Source organism: Chinchilla lanigera, unplaced genomic scaffold (assembly GCF_000276665.1).
Source record: "Chinchilla lanigera isolate Chin_1 unplaced genomic scaffold, ChiLan1.0 scaffold00007, whole genome shotgun sequence".
Lineage (NCBI taxonomy): Eukaryota > Metazoa > Chordata > Mammalia > Rodentia > Chinchillidae > Chinchilla > Chinchilla lanigera.
Window position 1 is genome coordinate 21240371 of NW_004955408.1, and position 17721 is coordinate 21258091.

At 45.1% G+C, this 17721-nt stretch overlaps 1 protein-coding gene across 11 annotated transcripts in view; it reads left to right on the top strand.

Moving 5' to 3' along the window:
• Tenm2 (teneurin transmembrane protein 2) overlaps window positions 1-17721 on the top strand; it is a 1190054-nt gene that overhangs the window by 1090148 nt on the left and 82185 nt on the right. For all 11 annotated transcript variants that reach the window (XM_005376287.2, XM_005376288.2, XM_005376289.2 and 8 more), the window contains one exon: window positions 12893-13039. In XM_005376287.2, coding sequence (XP_005376344.1) covers window positions 12893-13039 — 147 coding nt within the window. The remainder of the gene's footprint in view (window positions 1-12892; window positions 13040-17721) is intronic.

Sequence of the window (17721 nt, forward strand, 5' to 3'; positions counted from 1 at the left end):
TTTTTTGCCCATAGTTCACCTTGTCAGAAAGACTTCCCTGGCTGCCCTGTGTAAGACAGCAGTCTCCATCACCCACACCAGTCGCAGTCCTCTCTCCCTGTTCTCTTGTAGAGCAGTCACCACATCTGACATACTACCTTGACTTTTATTTGTTTACCGTAGGTCTCTACTCAGTAGAATATACAATTTTTAAGGCTTTATTTTTTTCATTTTCCACTGTGCACCCTGAGTCTAAAAAGTACTTGGTACATAAAAGATGCTCAAGAAACACTTGTTGAATGAATAAAAGCATGAACTCATGGGCCTACCATAGAAATCAGTGCACTATAACTGCTCAGGGAATGTCTTACCTGGCTTTGGTATCTCTACTTGGAAGTCCTTTCACCTTTGACTTGACTCACCCTAGAGTCATCAAGGACTAGAGAGAGAGCAGAGATGAAGGTGCACACTCCCATCTGGGGGCCACCACGCCAGCGTGAGAGGGCTTCCCCTGCCAGGTCCTGTGGCGTGGAGCCTGCCTCTCAGCTTCCGAGACTCCGTCTTGCTAGTAGCGGTAGAGTGGGCCGCGCTGTCCGCTGACTCCCACACTAGCCAGATTCACATCTGAGCCCAAAACAGCAGCTCACTGATGCACAGGGAAGAAGCTCCAGAGTTGCACTGCATCCTCTCCCTAAACGGAAGTCTATGTGGGAATGAAGGTAGCAGTAACAAGGAGCCCGGTGTGGTGGAGATACCTGTAATCCCAGCACTCTGGGAGGCCGAAGCAGGAAGATTGCAAGTTTCAGCACAACCTGGACACATTAACAACTTAGTGAGACCCTGTCTCAAATAAAAAATAAAGGACTGAGATTATGGCTCAGTGTGAGAGCCCTGAGTTCACAGTAGCAGAAAAAAAAAAGAGGAGGAGGAGGAAGAATGAGGCTTAGAGGGCAAGAAATCAAATCAGGGAATGTAGTCATCCCTAGGTATCCACAGAGAATTGGTTCCAGGGCCTCGTAGATACCCAATCCACAGGTGCTCCAGTTCCTAATAGAAAATAGCAGTGTTGGCTTATAACCTGTGCGCAGTTTCCTGTATGCTTTAAAGCACCTCTAGATGTTTATAAGAACTAACGCAGTGTGAGTGCTGTGTAAATAGTTGTTACACTACATTGTTTAGGGGATAATGACAAGAAAAGTCTATCCATGTTCAGTACAGACACAATGTTCTTTCAAATATTTTTAATGCAGGATTGGTTGCCCTGAGCGCCACCTTCCTCCCTGGCTAGAGGGGAGGAAAGGGCACAGGCTCAGAGGTGAATGAAGCTGGAATCAAACCCTCCGTGGCCCTTTGCAGTAGTGATGATCCTGAGCAGATTAAGTAACTTGGCTGAGCTTCAGTGTTTTCACCCACAAGGCTATGAATTCATGGTTCATAGGATCTCTGCGGTGGCTCCATAGAACAAAAAAGATGTGAGCTGCTGGGCACCTGGTAGGCGCCGCTGCCTGGCGGGTAAGCGGCATCCGTCCCCCCAGGGGAGGGGTCACACACACCTCAGACTGGACCCTCACTCTCGCTTCCTCCCCAGCTCTCTCTGCTCACCCCACACCGGCCATCCCCTTCTGGTGACATAATTTTCTAAGCTTAGCCTGTGATCCTTAACACTGTCCTCTCACATGTCCCTTGTGTCTTAAGGGGGATTCTGCACATTATTTGTCACATCCATTGTGCACACATCATATGGAAATCTCAGGGAATTATCTCATTTTCCTCATTTCCACTGAAGTCTTTGTAGGGCGCCTTCTTGGAGTCTTGGCCATACTGACCGCACTGATCCTTTCTCTTTTTTTTTTTTTTTTTTTTTTGAGACAAGGTGTATGTTGTCCAAAGTGGCCTCTGACTTTAGATCCCCACCATGCCCAGCTTTGATCCTGTTGTAGATAAAAAGCACACAGCCCAGCCTCATTGTTAGTTCGTATGCAAATTAAAGGCTTTCCTACGCCACACACAGACCTTGCTGTGCCCAAATAAGTGTACTTTCAGTAATAACAATAGTAATCATAGCTGTGTGTTGTGTACATTTACTATAAGCCGTGCATCTCAGATTTTCCCATACAAACCTCAACAACTCTCTAAGGTCAGTACTTTTCTGCTCTGCTTTTATGGCTGAAGATTCAGCCAAGGGGTAAGGCTGAGATTCAGACTCAGGCAGCTGCATTCTGAGCCCACTGCCTTAACTACTGTAAGCACAGCTGAGCCTTCCCATCTCTGGGTCGTGCATCTGCAGATCTGACCAACCATAGATCAAAAACAAACAAAAATGCGATTGTATTAAACACGTGTAGACTCTTTTTTCTTGTCATGTTTGCTAAATAATATAACTATATGCACAGAATTTACATTCTGTTAGGTATTAGAGGTAACCTCAAGGTGATATAAAGTATATGAGAGAATTGTGTATGTTATATGCAAATACTGTGCCATTTTATATAAGGAACTTGAGCATCCAAGGATTTGGGTATCCTAGAACCAACCCCTTGTGAATACTGAGGGGTGAATGGCCTAGTGACCCAAGGATAGACAGATTCTTTAGCCCTAGAAGACAGTAGAATCTATTGAAAAGCCCATACTACATACTGAAACAAGTGACAGCATAAAAATCTGACATCTCCCTTGCCCTTGGGGCAGCTTTTATCTGTACCAACCTTTTGCCTACAACCAATGACAGCTGATGAAAAATGCTCAGCCCTCACTTCCTGTCCTCTATCATGACCAATTACCACAGGTCAGCTATGATCCAGGTTCTCCTGGGCCATGAGATTTCACTGCTAAAACCTGGACAGACCCAGGCAAACTGGGACTGTTAGTCCACTAAAAGAGCCCATCTGCCCGATGTCAAAGCTTAGTTCCACAATAACCATCTCTGTTACTTTGGCCAAGTTACTTAAATCCTCTGTGCCTGCCCCTTCCTCACCTGTAAATTGAGAATAATGATAGCACCCACACCACAGAGTTAGTACAACCATTAAATGACTTAATGATGAAAAAAAATGTGAGTGTGTCAGGCACACGGAAATGTCTCTGTTAGGATTTGCTATTATTATTGTTATTCTATTAAAAGCTTCCTAAAATCCAGAATTTCAGTCCTGGGGCAGATTCCTTGCCTCATCCTCTTAAAATCTATAAAATACAGACATTCAGTGATTTCCTTGCATTTTCTGAAATTGTGCTGGAAACGACAACAAAAAATGGCAATTTATTGTTGGCCTGATTCTACACTAGTTAAAAGAGAATCGGCAGCCCTGCAGAAGTAACAAGTCCGTGCCCAGAGGCCTCCTAGGTGTTATTTGTATTTTTATGACCCTCCTGTGGCTATAAGGATGCTCAGTGGGTGTAGAAATTGGATGGTTAAAAATAACAAATAAGAAATCAAAGTCGCGCCCTGTCCCTATTTCCATACCAGTAGGTACCACATTCATTACTTGCTGGACAGCTGTGGGAATAAGCAACACGAGGTACAACAACTTGATTATCCTCCAAGAACCAAATTAAACCATTGTATTTTCTTATTATTGTCATCCCTACCTTTGTGTAACTCTTGTCACCCTCTTAATCTAGCAACGTGCCTTCTCTGCTACTTCACCGGGCGCTCTAGTCTGTCTCTTGCAGTGGGGAGCTATCTGCTCCTCACGGGTTGCAAGGCAGCAACCCGTACTGGCACACAGACTCGGCCTCGGCTGTCATCAGCTTGGTTTGGGGTCCTGTGCTGCGCGCAGCTGCCGCTTTTGCTGGGGAACGTGTCATCCTGCCAGGGGCTTGGGGCCCGGCCTGCGGGAAGCTTTCCCTTTTACCTGGCTGCCGAATCAAGGACACAGCGAAACAGCAAAGAAACGCTGCACAGGGTTTTTTATGAGTTCATCCAACAAATATGTTTAATGCTAAGCACTGGGGTGAGCACTGGGAACACAGCCATAAACAACAGAGCAAAGTCTTTCTCTCACTCTGGAGGTTTGGAGCATCCCAGGGAGGTGGGCTTTAAACCATTGCTTCTCAGCCTTTGCCGCATGTAGGAATCACCCGGGGAAGCTAAAAGGAAAAAAAAATTTAAAAAAGAGAAAAGAAAATTGGGGAGGAGGGTGTTAGGTGTGGTTTAAAGGCATGTGGTTAGCATGAGCAAGGCCTTGGGTTCGATTCCCAGCACCAGAGAAAGAAGAAATAGGAAAGCCTGGGTCTCATCTTCAGAGATTCTGCCTTAATTCTGGTACAACCAACTGTGGGGATTTTTTAAGACTCTCAGGTAGCGCATATCTGCAGCCAGTCTGAGACCTACTGCTTTAAGTGAGGGATGAATTCAGATTATAATGGGTGTGACTGAGGAGGAGGCCATGGGGCTGTGAAGGCGTGGAAGGGGGAGGATGTTCGAGGTGGTCAGGAAAGCCATTCCTAAGCAAGGTTGGGCCAGCCAAGCAAAGAGTGAGTGGCCTTCTCCAAAGTAGGTGCAGGAAGTATAGTATTAAGGAGAGAGAGCTGCAAAAGTCCAAAAGAAGGCTCCAAGGCTATGTCCCAGAAAGCAGCAGGTCACTGTGGCTGAAGCCCAGAGAGCAGAAACAGAAGTAACAGGAGAATAAGGGGGAAATTATCAGGGCCAGATAATGCAGGCGCTTTGAGGCCCTCTCAGGGATTGGAGATTTACTCCTAAAGCAGTGGCTTCACACACACCAGGCATCTGGAGCCCCTAGAGGGCTCATCACAATGCAGAGGGCCGGCAGCCCCAGAGGTTATGACCCAGTAGATCAGGAATGAAGCCAAGAACATATATTTCTAACAAGTTCCCAGGCAGTGCTGGTGCTGCCAATCCCCAGACTATACTCTGAGAACTCTGCATTAATCTAAAGCTGTGGGAGAAACTCCTGGAGCATTTTCAGCAGGGGCTTGGCCTGAGTTGGTGTACGCTTTAGCAATGGGGTGATGTGAAATCCAACTCCCACGACTAGTCCACTACATCCTCCTTTGGTTAGGCAAAGTGGAATTAAGAAAAGTATGGCTCCAGAAGGAGACAGTAGGCCCTCAAGAGAAGCACAGTCTTATTGTGTTGGACCCAGCATGGCTGGGGGATACTGAGTGAGTGTGGATTCACTCAGCAGCTGAGGTAGGGCTTCTCTCCAAGAATAGCAATTCCTGGTTACTACTGCCTACGTTCTGATTTTCCTCCTCTCATGGTCTTCAACTTAATCTTTTTAAAATATACTAATAAAAGCCTGAAATATCAAAATGGTTAAAATAGAAGAGCTGCGTCTCCCTTTCCCATTTTTCTTCAGATGGGAAAGGCTCAGGTTTCTGTTTGGTTTTTTTTTTAAGTTCATCACTTTTCTGCAGCCAAGGCTGAGGCTGCTGCCTGCCTTTTCCCACGCAGACAGAAATGATGCTGATCAGTGAGCATCCAGGACACGTGCAGCATAGACAGCTGGATCCACATTTATATCACCTCGCGGAGGCTCTGCCTGATGCTGTTACAGCCTCCTTATGAACAAAAGCCAGTTCTTCCTCCGCAGTGGACCATGTAAAGGACTCTGGCCTTCCCGGCACCCCACCCCCCAGCATCATGCATCCTCGCACCTCCACAAACCCTTAAAGACATACAGATGCTGTTGAAACAAAGAGAAACATCTGCTTCTTGATTTTCCATGTTTTTTCTAGCAAAGCAGGGACAGCTGTTCAAGTATAGGTTCATGGCTGCGTGTCCACGCCAGTCTGTGCCTAGAAACAGAATTCCCCACACAGCTCCGTCCTGTACATGTGGGTGAGCGAGAGAGACAAGCCCTGCCAATTTCCAGAGACCGGGATGCTTCTTTAGCAACCAGTCTTTTAAAATTAGTTGGAGGTCTTCTCCAGGGTATCTCAAAGCATCAGATCAATTTTCTGAGCATTGCCACTGCTGTTTAGTATAAATGGCTACGGACCCCCTGGTGATCCCTGATCCCCAATACCTAAGCTGTCTTCAACCAGAAAGAGTTCTGGAATGGAACAGCAGAGTCTGTTATTACATATTTCCTGCGTGTGTGTGCTCCTCAATTCCAGAGATGCACCGCTTCAGGAAAACAGTTTTCAACAGTTGCAGGGACAGGGTGGGGGATGGTGTCCCTAATTAAATTAGCATTCAAAAGTATAATTCTTCCCAAGAGAAAACGCCACCATTTATTCTATCGTCAATTCTATGGACCTCACAGAAGCCATTAGCATCAGTGAATTTTCTTTTCATCCCGTGGAAGCAATGTGACAGTAGCTGGCGTTTTGGCTGGTGGTCGTAGAGAGCGATGATTTCCTAGGACATGATGCTGTCATGCACTGAGGACACCCAAGCAACCCCCACTTTTTTAACTTTAATAGGATAGGCTCTTGGGTATCTTTCCTCACCTAGGAGACAGGAAGAGAAATGGGTAGCATTAATCTGTACCCTGAAGACAGAGCCTACCACTAATTATAATATTTGTACTAACAACTATATCAATGCTAGCAGCAATATATACTCTATTTGCTGTGCACTTACAATATGCCAAATCCTGCTAAAATATTTGTCTTTATCACTGCGTTTAACACAACTGACATCTGTACAAAATAAATCTTATCATCTTCCCTTGTTAAATTATTCACTTGACAAACTGAGTATTAGTTACTGGCCAGTCATCTTTCCAGACCTTAAGCATATGTCACTGGACAAAAGAGACAAAAAAACTCAGTCTTCCTGAAGGTTGTGTTCTATTGGGAAAAATAAAAATAAGATGAGTTGGTAAAACACAGAATTTTCCACAGACTGAAGCTCAGAAAGGTGTGCCTGCCAGCCCAAGCTCACACAGAGAGCAAGCGGCAGATCCAGGTTGCAAACCCAGAACACTGACTCCAATCCAGGTTACAGTTGTCCCCAAAATGTGAAGAAAAAAATTTCTGCACGGGTTTATCCCAGGATGTGATGGCTCCACTGATGATCTCTGGAACAAGCATGGAAGCACCGCTTCCTGGCTCCCCCTTACCCCCTGTCTGTTTTTACATGCGGCCTTCTTTGTGCTTCTGCTTACATCCCCAGCTGCATAGGGTGCTGGCCTCTATGCTTTTGTCAGATGTGTTCGATGTTGAATGTTAAAATCCTGTTTCTTTCTCCAGACCCCTTATGCAACATTAGCCACTTATTTCTACCTCTAAATTGCTGTACATGGCAGAACATGTCTTGATGCTTTTTTAAAAAAACCTTTTATGGTAATTATAGCTTTCTTCAAGTGCACTTATGCTTCCCTTTTTACTGTGCTGTAGACATTATTTTGCTCATGCCTAATTTCTGTTAAGGCAAAAAGCTTGCCTACCTGGTAACGGCGTCGACAAAACCTTTTATAGAGAGATATACTGTGGTTGGTATTTTTGTGTAGGAAAGTCTTGGAAGGTATTCTATGTCCACCAGAGATGCTGATTTCAGTTGGGCATTACTCATTCATTCGTTTATTCATTCCAACTATTGTTTGAGTACTGGCAATCCAGAAGTAAATAAGCCAGGCATGGTCCTTCACCTAACTTGTCTACACCATAACAGGAGTGCCTGGGGCAACTATTCAGTTATACACTGCACAATTCTAGGTACACCATTCAAAATTTAGATGATGTACATAATTTTTGAGGTGATTTTCCAGCAGATGGTAAAAGCCACCTGGCCAGCATCAAGGAAGTGCTAGACACTGGTGTTACATCATGGTGGACAAGATACCATAAAAGATGAAGCTTCTGTGGCATCCAGCTCTCTTTGGAAAAGGCATCTAGGATGAGATGACTTCTGAATGGAGATCTGAAGTCTCAAAGTTAGGGAGGTGAGGAAAGGCCAACAGAAAAGCTAGAGTGATATTGAGATGAGCTGGTGTGGTAAGAGCTGGTTCATATAAAGTCTGTGAGCAAATGACACACTTCAGACTTGCCCCAGGGGTCAGTGGAAAGCTATCAGCTATCAAAGGGTTTTCAGTAGTTTCCAGAGGCAGAGAAATGGATGATAGTGCAAGACTGACCAAGGCAGTGAAACCAGTAAAGAGGCTTTAACAAGAGTCTGCATGAAGGGTGGGAATGGCTTGGGTTAATATAATGGCAGTAAGGTGGGAGTGAGGGTCTATTGTAAAGATATTTAGGAGAAAGCACAGGAAAGACTTTGTATTGTTTTGTGTTACTGTGATGAAACACCTGAAACAGGCCAGCTTTATAAAGAAAAGGGTTTAGCACATATTTTTTGGCACTAAAAGTACAAATGGCATTGCATAGCAGTGATGGCTATGCAGTTAGATCTTTCAGTGATAACAAACAGCTGGCTGCAGCACACATGCCATAGGTTCACCACCACTGACATCAGCTGTGATGGGGTTCCCCTGGGCTGTGTTACTTAGGGTGGATGGCAATGGCAGAAGCTTGTGCAGGAGGAAGAGCTTATCAAGGCAGGAAGCCAGCTAGAGACTGATGTCCTTCTATCCCTTCCTAGAGCACACCCCCAATGACCTACGGACTTCCCACTAAGCTCCACCCCCTTAAGGGTCCATACCATCTCTTGCCGTGACACTGAGGACCAAGCTTCTAACACATGGATCTTTGAGGGACATCTAGTTTATCTCTGGCCTTAGCAGAACTCTTACAAGTAAGAGAAAAATTTGGCCAGACTTGGTTGGGGTTACATACAAGAGATGAGAGAGGTTATGGGAAGGGAGAAGTACTGAGAATGACTGAGTCCGAGGTTTCATTCTTGGGTAATCAAACAGCAGATGCCACTCACTGATTAAGGAACCAGAGCTGGGGAGAGAGAGAGAAAGAGAAAAAGGTAGAGTTCTGCTGAGCTGGAGACGCTTGTAAGTAAACATAGGGAATGCTGGGATGCAAGTTGAAGTCCAGGTCTGGAGTTCAGAACACTGAAGTTGAAGACTCAAGAGTCATCAGAATGTATTGAATGTGTTTTGGTTGGGGTAGGTTCTTTTTAATTACAGATTTCTACATCAGCTGGTTGGAAGATAACAAAACCAACCTAAGATATTGCTGCTGCCCTTCAAAGTTCCCCCTGGGAAGAGGGCTTTTGACTTCAGAGAGGGAGTTTCCCTCCATCTTTTCCTAACCCTCACAAGAGTTAGGTAAGGACCATGCTGAAATGACAGCACACCACTTGCTTGTGTTCCATTCATTCAAGCACCTACTATATGCCTGGGAATACGCAGGGCCTCTGGGGTCCAACAGCAAAGAACCACATCTCAGATCTCTCAAAGCCTTATGTCTAGGGCAGAGTTTTCCAGCCTTCATACTCTTGACATTTAAGGTCACGTCATTCTTTGCAGTGGAGGCTGTCCTGTGTCTTGTGGGATGTTAAGCAATATCCCTGGCCTCTCCACTCACCAGATGTCAGATATCATACTCTCCAAATTACGACAATCAAAAAATATCTCCAGACATTGTCAGCTATCTTCAGGACAGAATGAGGGGGACAAAAACTGCCTCCATTGAGGGCCACTGGTCCAGGGTCGTGATAGAATGTGAAGCTGCTAGGCAGCCACCTCTCTCCCGCTGCACATACAGGGAATCAACGAGGATGTGTTACAGGACTGTAAATCAGTGAGCTTAGGGGTAGACACTCAAGGAAGTCAGCAGAGCTAGCCTAAAATCCAGAAGACTCCATATAGGAGACTTCTTGGATGCCCAAGTATAAGCCCATAAGCCCAATCCAACTTCAGTTATAGCATCCTCTCCAGAGTAAAGCCACCACCTGATACCCATTTGCCCTCCAGACTAATTACTTCCTACGTTTTGTTTTTCCTTAAGCAGAAGCTGGCTTTACACTTTACAAACACAAAGAATCACCTCCTCAGAAGGCCACCAGCAGAATGAACTTGTGCTAGGGGTAGCTTGGGGTTGCCTAGCAACGCCACGCATCTACCAAGGCTGCTTTCTTCCTCTTCAAGCTAAAAGCAAAGTCCTGTCCATTAATTCCCAGCTGCCCTGAAACTTCTCAGAGATTTGCCAGCTTCCTACTGTTCGTGTTTTCATCTTCCTCATATGATGTGAAGAAAACCTGCTTCTGTGGTCTGTTTATCTCACTTCAGTTGGTCGGAGGGAAGAAAACAAGAGAGAAAGAGAAGGGGGGAGAAGGCCGCATCCAATCTAGGAACATACATACTTCGTGCGCATATCCCTGACTGACACGTTGGTGCTCTTTGCAAATTTAAATTTTAGGTAGTGGACGTGGGTTTACTACATAATGAGGCCTCTATGGAGCCTCTGGGTGTGATTTTAGTCAGACATGAGACCTCCAAGTAGCTAAATAACAAAGCACATATAATAGAGACCATGCCGAGCAAAATGTTAGTAGGTCTGTCATTTGGTACATTCTCTGTGATCCATTTCCCCAAAACTCACACGGAGGAAATTGTAAAGCTGGAGGTGGCAGGAGGTTGGAGACAATCTCTTTTCCCTGAGAACCTGTAAAATATCTCTTGGGCTTTTCCTCCCCAGTTCCGTTTTGTTCCTGCAGGACTAGGGGTGGGTTTCTCTGAAACTGGGGAAGGCTTACCTCAGAGCACTCTCTCACAGTATGATCAGACAGAATTTCCCTGATTTTCCAGGCAAGGCTGTGGTCCCCGCACTGAATATAAAGGTCTGAGAATGTGAAGCTGGGCTTTGTGAGGATAGGTGTGGAGACAAAGAACACGTTTCTCAAGGTGTATGCGCAAACACTGGCTCTTCATTTGCTCACTAGAGTTCATGCCATTCTGGGCAGCAGCAGAAAATGGACTCTGTGCTAACAAGCCGTCTTCAGACCATTCAGTTTCCTTACAGAGACTGCCCCCACTGCAGGTTCTCTGTTGTTTACTTTCTCTAAGATTCTAACGCAGACCACATTCTGAAAAGGATGGGTGGGAACAAGCACTGAGGAATAAAACTCAATCATAGACCCACAAGACCTTCCTCCTTACGAGGAGCCCTTTACAGTGCCCCCACTGCCACCTGCCCAAGTCAGCTTTCTCAGCGTGCTCATGGGGTGCCTGAGAGAAGTGGGGAGCAGGCTAGGTGAAGGCCTTTGGAATGCTCAAGAAGGAAGTGTGGAAGATGCACGCCTTCAGTTCATAAGACTGGAGCCCAGAAGGCTTCAAATCAGTTACTTCCATCAAAGGTCTCCACTCCCCTGCCACGGCCCAACCCAGCCAGCCTTTGGTGCACTTTAGAAGCAGAAGATGGAGATGAAGACAGTGGAAGAGGTAGAGGGAGGACTGAAGATAAATACACAGGGAAGTTAAAGTACATTTTGGGGGCAATCAAATTAATGACCTTTGGGGAACATTTAAATGAAGTAAAAAACATAAATTTTCTAGAATTTATTTCATCATACACCTAAAACAGGTGAATTTTATGGTATGTAGATTATGACTCAATAAATCTGGCAAAAGAAAGAAAAATGAAAATCTATGTAGGCATTCCTAGGAACAAGCAGGTTTTGTGAGTGTGGCCACATCCCACCACTTTGGGCTTCTCTCTTCTTTTTGTAAAGAGCAACAGAGACTTGGCAGGCTGTGCTTCCCCCGTCTCTCTTTAGTAAACAGATCCTCAGCCCACTCAGGCTCCTTTTGTCCAAGCTCAGGCCAGGCAAGAAGTACTTGTAATTGTGTTGGGTCCTGGGGTAATTAGGGAATTAGATAAGCTGCTGATTTCTTTTTTCTTAAGGTTGATGACAACAAAAACTAGGGAAATGGGTAGGCCTCTGTAAATCTGACTGAGAGGGAAAACCCAGTAAAGTGGCCAGTTGCCATTGTGTGGTGGTTAAGGACTATGGCAAAGAATCCTAGGCTCAGGCTGAGGGTATAGCTCACTGGCATAAACGCCTGCCTGGCAAGCACAAGGTTGTGAGTTTGATCCCCAGTACCGCAAAAGAAAAAAAAAGAATCCTAGGCCAAGGATGTCATCGAAGAATACTTCAAATGCAAGGAATGAACGAATGAATGAAAATTTTGGCTCACTTTTTTTAAAAAAGGCCACAAAATAAGATTACCCATAATCTACCACCCTTCCTCCTTGTGCACGCGCAGAGAGAGAGAGAGAGAGAAGGCGAGAGGCAGATTCCTCCATCTTTTCCCAATTCATGGCACCCAGCACCTACCCTACTCTTTCAAAGGGCCTTCATAGTCTGCAGTATTTGTAAGTCTGCCATAAAAAGGGTGAGTGATATGCAGCTGACATTTGTAAGCACCTCTTAAAACCAAATATTACAAGAATATGAAAATAGCCCAACAGAGCCATCCAGTTGTTGATCACAAGAAGCTTGAGAAAATCTTACATGAATACACCTTTAAAATTCTGAGAAGTCAATGGCATTTTGCGTCTATCTTGGGCCTGTAGGGAATTTTGTTTCTTCTTCAGAAGGCAACAGAAAGAGAAAGAAAAAAGAAAGGAAGGGAAATGAACAGATGGAAAAGGAAGGGAAGAAGGAAACGAAATAAAGAGGCAAGAGATAAGAAAAAAGGATGAAAGGGAGGAAAAAAGCAAACAAGCAAAGGAAGGCAGGCTTTGTTGAGGGAGCACCCATCCTGAGCTAGGCTAGAAATCACGCCAGCCTGCTTGTCAGCTCAGCACTGGTGCAGTTGTCTGGGATGTGCATTGAACTCCCCTCTTTGGGAAGATTGTTCTGACCCCTGCACCCAGGTCAGCTGTCCTTGGGAATGCCCTGCATCTGTGACCCCACTCCGTCTTGCAACTGCATGTGTGGCCTGCTTCCCCCAACCCTTTGGACAGCAGGTACGGGCCCCACTGTGAGGCTGGCCCAGTGGCTGCCCTGCGGGCTTGCTCCCCCTTGCATGGCTCTCTTGCTTCCCCAGCACGGCCTCACGTCCCTCCTTCTCATTCTCTCCATTTCTTCAACCAGATGGCTGCCCTGATTTGTGCAACGGTAACGGGAGATGCACACTGGGTCAGAACAGCTGGCAGTGTGTCTGCCAGACCGGCTGGAGAGGGCCCGGATGCAACGTTGCCATGGAAACCTCCTGTGCTGATAACAAGGATAATGAGGGAGGTGAGTGAGCATCTTCTAATTCTCAGCCCCTCAAGAACAGAATGTTGTATATGCCTTTGTCATGAGTCATTTTTCTCCTGAAAGACCTCCCCTATACTATTGTCAACTGTCATTGTAACACTTCCTTTGAAGCAAATGCAGTAGAGAATCGATGTCCTTGGGGTGGTGGAGACAGGGGCTAGAGGCACCAGGGTTTGATACTGGCTCTGGGTTTCCAAGTATCCATCATTGGAGAAAAGTAACTGGGTGCTGGCACTGCTTTTGAGGTGTGTGGCCCTGCCAGACCTTTCAGAGCTGATGGTTACAATCAGTGACAAACATCCTCACACTGTCATAAGCAATGTACCCCTTCGGCCCTTTAAGATGTCGCATTGTGGATAAGGGAACAGAGGCCTGGAAAGCAGTTGAGTAACTTTTTCAAGTTGTTATAACCCCCAGGAGAAAATGGGGACCCAAACTCAGCTCTGGACCCAAACTACATGTTCTAATCTGTGGTCAACAAACTACAGCTCGTAGGTGAAATTGCACTCATCAGCAAAAAATGGTTTTAAGATTTTTAATGGTTGGAGGCAAAAGTCTTAAGAATATCTTGTTCCATGGAAAAATCATGTGGAATTTAAATACCAGCGTCTATAAAGTTGTTTTAATCACTTTATTGGGGTACGATTGACATAAATAGCTGTATGTATTTGATGCATGTATCCTGATGAGTTTGGAAAAAAGTATGTGCTCATGAAACCCTCACCACCCTCAAGGTCGTGAATCTATCGATCACCTACCAGAATGTCTTCCCGCCCCCTTCATTATCATTGGGGGTTGGTTGGTTGGTTAGTTTCAATGGCATATACTATCTACCCTCTTAGCAAATTTTATACAAAGTTATTAGCTATAGACACTATTGACTACACTAAATAGTAGGCCTCTAAAATTTATTGACACTGCATATTGGAAGCTTTGTACCCTTTAAACTTCACCTTCTTATTATTGGAAGGTAGCAATATTCATTTCCTTATGTTCTGTCTACTGTTGACTTACCCTCGGAGTTGAGTGACGGCAACAGAAAACACACAGCAGTCAAGGCCTAAAATATTCTCTCTGGTCCTTGTAGAAGTTCACCGATCCCTCTTCTAAACTTTAGAGCTGAGTTTCTCCATGTTACTTCCTGGTGGAGGTGGAGCATTAACCTATTCATGCCAAAGATGCAGTTTTTTTAAATTTTTGCATGAAATTCAACTATGAATTTGAAGACAATAATTTTTATTATGTTCTGTTGTTATGGGCACTCCAAAAATGGAACACTAGGCATCAAATAATTAAGATTCTAGGCTAATTGAGGTTGCATTAGCACAGGGCTGCTGGACCTGAGAACTCTGTGTAGTACCGGCCCCCGCAAACATTAGCACAGATGTGTGAGCCATCCTCACCAAAATGACTCACAGGTCAGAATTGACTCAGGGCAGAAGTTGTTCCTGGGGTAAAAGGGTCCATGAGTCCAAGTATTTGATTTAACAGAAACGTGTGGGGTCCCACTGTGTCTGTCACCGTACTCTGACAGTCTCAGTGAGCAAGTCAAAGTCAGCCCCTGGCTTCACAACCCCAGGGAGGCAGCTTCAGGTTCCCGATTGGCTTGACAAATGAGAGTACTAGATATTCTGTTTTTCTCTTTCTTCATCCTTTTAATGGACATTTTGCAATTGCCGTAGTCTGCCATTGCCTTCATACATATATAATTAGGGAATAAACAAACGTACACACCCTGATAGAAGGATGCAGCCGAAAGTTTCTAGACCTAGTGCTGCTTGAAGAGCTCCTGTTCATTCATTTTCTCTTTTCTGAAACGCAGTCCAAATAGAAGCCACTTAAATTCATTTTAACAAGATGTATAACTACATCCAGCGGTTTTGTTTGTTTGTTTGTTTGTTTGTTTGTTTTGGTTTTAGGGTTTTTTTTTGTGCAAGTCAGCATCCAGTGACTTGCTGGGAAGGTTCACTGTTTCCGTTTCTGCATCCCCGGTGATTTCACTGAGCGCAGCGGCTGCTTACAGATCAACTTCTTCCAGGAAGGGGCTGCTTTCCTGGCTCCCTTTCCCGTTCCGGGTGTCAGCAGCTGAAAGCTTGGCAAACGCAGCACGTAAGGGAAAGAGGGCGTTCCCGGAGCTCAGTCTCCCCGACAGGGACTGCGCAGTCCACCTTCCTCCGGACCAGTTCTACACCTGGTCCTTGTGGCAAAAAGTCAAATTCCTGAAGTGGTGGAGCTAGAAGAGGCAGCAGGTCGCCAGGTCCCCAGACACAATTCAGGGTCCTTTCTAGCTGGCAAAGCCCAAGTGTCAGAAAAGCAGGGTACAAAAGCAAATGAGGCAGTGATTATGCTAAAGACAATAATGGCCTTGTTATGGGAACTATTAAAGAGAACCTCCCAAGGAAGTAATTAACCACCAAGAAAAAAGGCTCCGCATGGTGTTTATAAAAAGAAACTCCCGGTTAATTCAGAGTTGCTTATGTCAGGTGAGAGGTAGACACGGGTTCTCTCTCACCTGGCATAAGCAGTTCACAATTAACTGAGTTCTTTTTTTGGAGGCGATTCCTTCGTGCAGAGGATTGTTTTTATGGTTAATTCCCTAGGAGGTGTGCTAAGCACTTTGCTGTTTATTTATAAATATTAAAGCCCCTTCTCATCAGCTGCAGATTCAGTCCTGCAGCACACTAATTATATCATTATTTTTGTTTGTTTGGGGCGGGGACAGGAGTTTGTCTCTGGTTCTGTCCTGCTTTGGGAGTTCTCAGGGAAAGTTGTGTGGGCTGAGAAACCTGCCACTGGGTCAGGGAGGCAACCAGGCAGAGCATGAATGCAGACCCGGGGAGCAGCTGCAATGAACACACTTGTTATAAATCTCATGAATGGGGAAAATAATAGAGCACTCTTCCAAAGTGGACTGGAAAAGGCAGATTACTTTTCCATCTAGAAACATTCTAGTTTTTTAAAAATCTCAGTTTAAAGTGATACAATTTTTTTTTCTCATTTTAAACTGAGATAGATATAGATACAAATACAGATGGAGATATTTGGAGCTCTTTACCAGACTTTTTCAACCTGGGTTCCTCTGTAAGAAATGTGAACACTGGAACTTCTGGCCACTGGTAATTCTGAAAGTTAAGCTTGCAGCAGAATCACCCAGGGCACTTAATCAAACTTATACTACTGACCTTTACCTGAGATTCTAAATTCGGAGGTCTGGGGTAGGGTCCAAGAATTTGGATTTCTCATAAATTTCTGGCATGCAGGTTTTCTTTGCAGACCATTGTCCTAGGGTATCCTTATATGGAATATATTAATTTCTCTCCTATGCATGTAGAAGGGTACCAGATAAAGTATCTTCTTGGAATAGCTGAGAAAATTTACACTCAAACATTTTCTGAATTCTGTGATATTTAGAGGAGAAACCCTGTTATAAAAGGCTGCCTTGGAATTTGCCCACAAAAACAATTTATGTCAACCCCCGTCTTCTTGCTCCTATCCTCCAAGCCGGCTGACCTTTGGTCACCTCAGGAAGCAGTGGCAGAGTCAGAAGAATAAGCAGAAATGGTTCAGACAGACATGCCAGCCAGGGACTGTCTTTTTAATAGTGAGAGATCTTCACTTGAACCGCTCACCCCAATTTGAAAAAAGAAGAGACTCAAAGAAATATTTTTGCTTACAGAAGACAAATACCAGCTCATTAAAGTCAGAGAATACACACAACATGTGCACCGAGTGACAGGCGGATAATATTTAATTATCACCACCAAGGCAGAGGTGCGAGATTTAGTTCATCACAGCCAGGGGTAGGAGAGAGGGTGTAGATTTCCTCTAAAAGTGGGAACCACAAGGTGAGGAGGCGCCGTTAGACCGTCTGGCCTGCAGAGACAGTCTTCACTCCTTCCTGCACCCGTTTATTACCCAGAGTTTAGAGGCAGGAGGCCCAGCCCTCTCTCTACACAAAGCACACTTCCCATCCTTTCAAGCCACCATAGAGTCTGGAGCCCCTGTGCAGTCCTTGTAGATGTCTTGTCCAGTCTGTGCTCAGGGTGACAAGTGCAGACCAGGGCAGGCTATGTTGTCACCTTGTCAGCCTCATCAAGGTGGTGGGGACTGGGAGGAAGCATCCTCCAGGGCGAACGTGTCACTCCTCCTCACTGCTTCCTCACTATACTACGGGCCATGTCTGCCTCCCCTCTGCCGTACTTCAGCACAGCACCAAAGGCACTCAGCTCCTTCCCCTTTGTTTCCTGCTTTCTGCACAGGTCATGTTATAACATGATACTGCTGTAGACCCCAGCTTTGGAGTCAGCCTCGGTGTCTAGTTCTGCAAGTCACTTTCCTTCTCAAGGTCTCAGTTTCCTGGTCTGTAAAATAGGCCTGATCACACCAAAGCCATCAGGTGCTGTGCAGTTGAAGTGAGCGAATGTGCATGCTGCATATTTTTCAAGCTGCCTGGCTTATAGGATATGCTCTCTGACTAGCTGCTACTAGCATTAACCTTGTTAATATTAATGTTCTTTTCTGGAATGGAGACTAAATACATATAGATGATTTTTCCGGTGTATATAACCACAAAGATTCTAACCTTGTGCTTTTCAATTTTGGTGCTATGTGACCCCATGGACTGCTTAAAAGTCAGATTTCTATGCTCCCATCTCTTGAAA